Source organism: Pyrus communis, chromosome 2, assembly GCF_963583255.1.
Source record: "Pyrus communis chromosome 2, drPyrComm1.1, whole genome shotgun sequence".
NCBI lineage: Eukaryota > Viridiplantae > Streptophyta > Magnoliopsida > Rosales > Rosaceae > Pyrus > Pyrus communis.
Genome location: NC_084804.1, coordinates 23,530,915 through 23,534,825, shown reverse-complemented (window position 1 = coordinate 23,534,825; position 3,911 = coordinate 23,530,915). Strand labels below are relative to the sequence as shown.

At 36.0% G+C, this 3,911-nt stretch overlaps 1 protein-coding gene across 2 annotated transcripts; it reads right to left on the bottom strand.

Annotated features, from left to right (window-relative positions):
* Positions 1-708: 708 nt before the first annotated feature.
* LOC137725909 (B3 domain-containing transcription factor VRN1-like) lies at positions 709-3,911 on the bottom strand. Of its 2 annotated transcripts, XM_068464749.1 has the most exons (5): positions 3,584-3,911; positions 1,806-2,346; positions 1,662-1,718; positions 1,380-1,579; positions 709-1,289 (listed from the first exon to the last, which is right to left on the bottom strand). In XM_068464749.1, exons 1-5 carry the CDS (start codon positions 3,641-3,643, stop codon positions 981-983), a joined length of 1,167 nt encoding a protein of 388 aa, XP_068320850.1. In that variant the 5' UTR covers positions 3,644-3,911; the 3' UTR covers positions 709-980. The 2 variants fall into 2 exon arrangements, with proteins under 2 accessions (XP_068320850.1, XP_068320849.1); XM_068464748.1 differs by having other exon boundaries at positions 1,662-2,346.

Sequence of the window (3,911 nt, the reverse complement as noted above, 5' to 3'; positions counted from 1 at the left end):
AGAGAATCTGAATTCTATTTTTTTTGACCATTTTTCCAAACCCTAAGTGTATTATGCTTAGGTGATCAAAGAGAATCTGAATTCTATTTTTTTTGACCATTTTTCCAAACCCTAAGTGTATTATGCTTAAATTATCTTCTTAATACCATTTGTGGATGCAATTGATAATATTATGAGAATTATTATTAGCATTTCAAAAATCTCATTTTACACTTTAAACTTTGTATAATTAGAAACAAAAAAATACTTGTCAAGAGTGTAAAATGAGATTTTTGAAATGCTAATAACAATTCTCAATATTATATGTTATAACATTCAATGATGGTAAAGGCAATGCCATGACCACTTGCACACCTACCTTGTACCAATAATTCTTTTGAATACTGAATAAATTTAGCAAATGATAGAAGGAAGACATCATTGAAACTATATATTGGTTGCACGGGAAAATTTCTCGTAGGGTAAGCCAGCCAATTGGCCAGATACTCAAATTCGAACCATTCTCTCCGTAAAACACAGAGCGTAATGTCAAACGAAGATCGTTGAATTTCTTTTCACAGTTTTCTTGTATCAGAATGGGTGGAAATCAGCTTGCTTGGCCAAATTTAAAAGGTAAAAATCCGAAACAGAATTTAGAACTGGCAAAATTAATAACATCTGCAGGCAGCATCTTAATCCAGTCTTTGCTCTAACAATGATTAAGAGATGTATAGAAATGTGAAGCAATAACAGAGGAAAATGGAGACAATTAACATCACAGTATTCAACAATCTATTTACAGTGCTAGTCAAGACCCGAAATTTTGTATTTAAACTCCTACACAACGAAAAAAAGTTCCACTATGTCATCCTGAAAAGTTTTTGAGTACTAAATCTAAATAGATCTAAACACTTCCACATGAACAAATCAGACCACTACCCAAAGAGAGAGGAGATTCTTCGATACAGTTTAAACGTTCAAATTTACCAGCCACGTGCCCACTAATTTCTATTCGGTTTAGCTGGGGTGAGATTTTGCAGTTGAGGCTGGTTCACAAATCCTGCATCTTCAAGGACGCGAAATACAGTAACTTTCAGCACAATGTCCTTCATTTTGAGCAACTCAAAGACACAAACATCCCCCTCCCCCAGATTGTTATCCATCGTAAACTCATACCATCCCTGACTTAATTTTGCTCTACCTCCTCTATAAAGGCATCGGACTGACCATTGTCTGCCATCAGCGGACTGAAGTTTGATGAATCCTGAAACCCCATTTAAATTCTTTTCGGCAAAGCAGGATGGCAAATACTGCATGAGCAAAAAGGGAATTTTAAGCCGAGATGTAACAACTTAAATCAACAAGCAGAAGCAGTGTATCACATCATATTGAAGACTCACCATTATACAACCCCTATATAGGTAGGATGGTCGAAGGACCACCCTACAGAAAGGATTAACCGGCTCAAATGTTTTGGCTGCATTAATAGCCCTTTCTCTTTCTTCGGCTGTCACAGTTCTCTTCCTTGCAGATGCACTTTCATAAAATCGAAAGCGAATTTCCACTTCTTTTTCGTGTTGAGAAGAAGACTCCTCCACATCTGCACTCTCATAGAATTAATAAGGAGATTCGCATTTCCCATTAATGAAAAATGACAAACAGTACGAGTTCAGAGATCTTACTAGGATTAACCTTCCGCTTTTTTCTCACAGTCTTCTTTATGCTTCGTATGTCTTCACCTGGACTACGCAATTTGACTTCATCCACTGTCTTTTTAAGCTCTGTTACATTAAATTGAACACCAATATCTCGAGTAGATTCATTACCTGCTTGTAGATCATCCCCCTTCGATAGATGCAGGTTCCCAGCATCACTCCAGTTCACACAATTCTTAGGTTTGGAACCATTAAACAAATTCTGCAGCGATGGAGGAGTACAATTTTTCCCAGGAGTCAGTTGATTTGTAGAGCCACCAAAGCACTTGTCTCTCAAAGAATCGGTAACAACGGATGTAGGGGAGGAACCCAAGATTTCAACAGAGTCATCATCTTCCATCTCTTCAAATACTTGATACCGGTAAACAGAACCTCCAGTACTACTAAGAGCGTTAGGTTGATAGTTAATCTCAGCAGTTTTCAAATTAAATATATGGACAGTGAAAGATGAACGCCCTTCATATCTGAATGTTAAAAAGTATCCAACACGGATTGAATAATGTTCAATGAAATCCTGCCAACTACCGTGAAACCAAAACTTGTTGTCAACCTTCTTTACTCCCACATGCCAAACATGACCGTCAGGAACAGTGAGCGTAGCAATGGTAGATAGCTCGTTTCTGAATTTCTGGACAAAACTTTCCGGGATCCTCTACAATTACAAAATCAAGTTATAGCTAGGATAAAACGCCAACCCTGCAAAGTTGTATTGCCTTTTTTTTTTTTTTTTTTTTTATAAATTTATAATATGCTATAACAGTGTGCAAATTTGCATAAACTGATAAACATGACATAAAAAGTGCAGATATATAACATACAATGATAACATGACATTTATTAAATCAGAAAAAATGAGAGCACAGTAAAAACATAATATTCAATGTAAAAAATGATTTTTTGCAAAATTGTATAAATCATATTTCAAGTTTCAGGTCCAAGAAAGTGATTCTTAAACCAATCAGATAATTATATGAACATAACTTATGTTATTTGTATGAAACAAATCTCACGTCGTTTCAGAGGCCTTCCAAACTAGTGCACAACTTCTTTATTTGCTAAGAATTCATAAATTCAAAGTTGCTAATGTACAGTTGCAACTTTTCTGACGGATAGTAGAGCGCTACAACTCTATTTTTGTTTCTTCAACGAGTAGCAGAGATTAAGAAAAATAGTTGAAATCTCAAGCGATTTTCGTTACAAACTAGATTATCATTATAGTCCAAATAATTTGTATCTAGTTAGACACTTATATGTGCAAGACTCGCTCTACCCCGATAAAATTCCTCCCAGGAATAGACCCATCTATCATATATCATTAATTGTTGCCAGAAGATTTTCCGGGTTTCAACTTAGAATAACTTTCCATCTACCTAAACGGAGCAGAACCGATATCAAATCCATATTTTCACTCCAGCAACACAAAGTTAGCAGCCATACAAAGCCATTATACTGAGCTGGGTTTTGATTACCTTCCTAACATTAGAAATATCATGAAGGAAATTTAAATTAAAATAAAATAAAACAAAAACTTTGTTTAAATAGAATTCAACTATTTAACGAAACAAGTTCCTCCGATTTGTAGAACAACCTGCGACGAAAATTTAAAGAAAATATCTAAACAACCTTGAATTACCATACAACCAAACCAAAGTTCAACCCTTTATGTTTTTACCCACCCACCCAAAAGAAATACAGACAAGACACAGTATTTGAAGGGTTTTTTACTCTCTTAAGTGGGTCTGCAAAATCCTCCAGAAACAGAAGAAAAAATCCTAATTTTCCATCTGAGTTCCACACACACCCCAAATTTCTCAGTAAACCAAAAAAAAAACCCAAACAGCTGAGCACACAATTAAAAAGCAAACTATGAAGAGAGTAAGAGAATGTACCAGCTGTTTGGCTTGGAGAGTAGAAGACACAATCAGCTTGTGAAAATAAGGCGGCCTCATTTCAGTGTTTCTTTTTTTTTTTTTTGGGTTTTTGGTTTTTGGTAGCAGTAAGGTTTTTTTTCTTTTTGGTTGGGTGGGTGGGTGGGGGGGTTGGTTGTGGTGGTTTTGGGGGAGAGGGGAAGGCTGTTCTGTGAATCTGTGTGTCCTTTGTCTTCAGATCTGCGTTTTAACCCTACACAGAACCCACAGGCCTACTACACAAAAGCACTTCTCCAGAAACAGGATTTAGGAGTCAAACTTTCCTTTTCCAAAAGCAAAGAAAAACCTG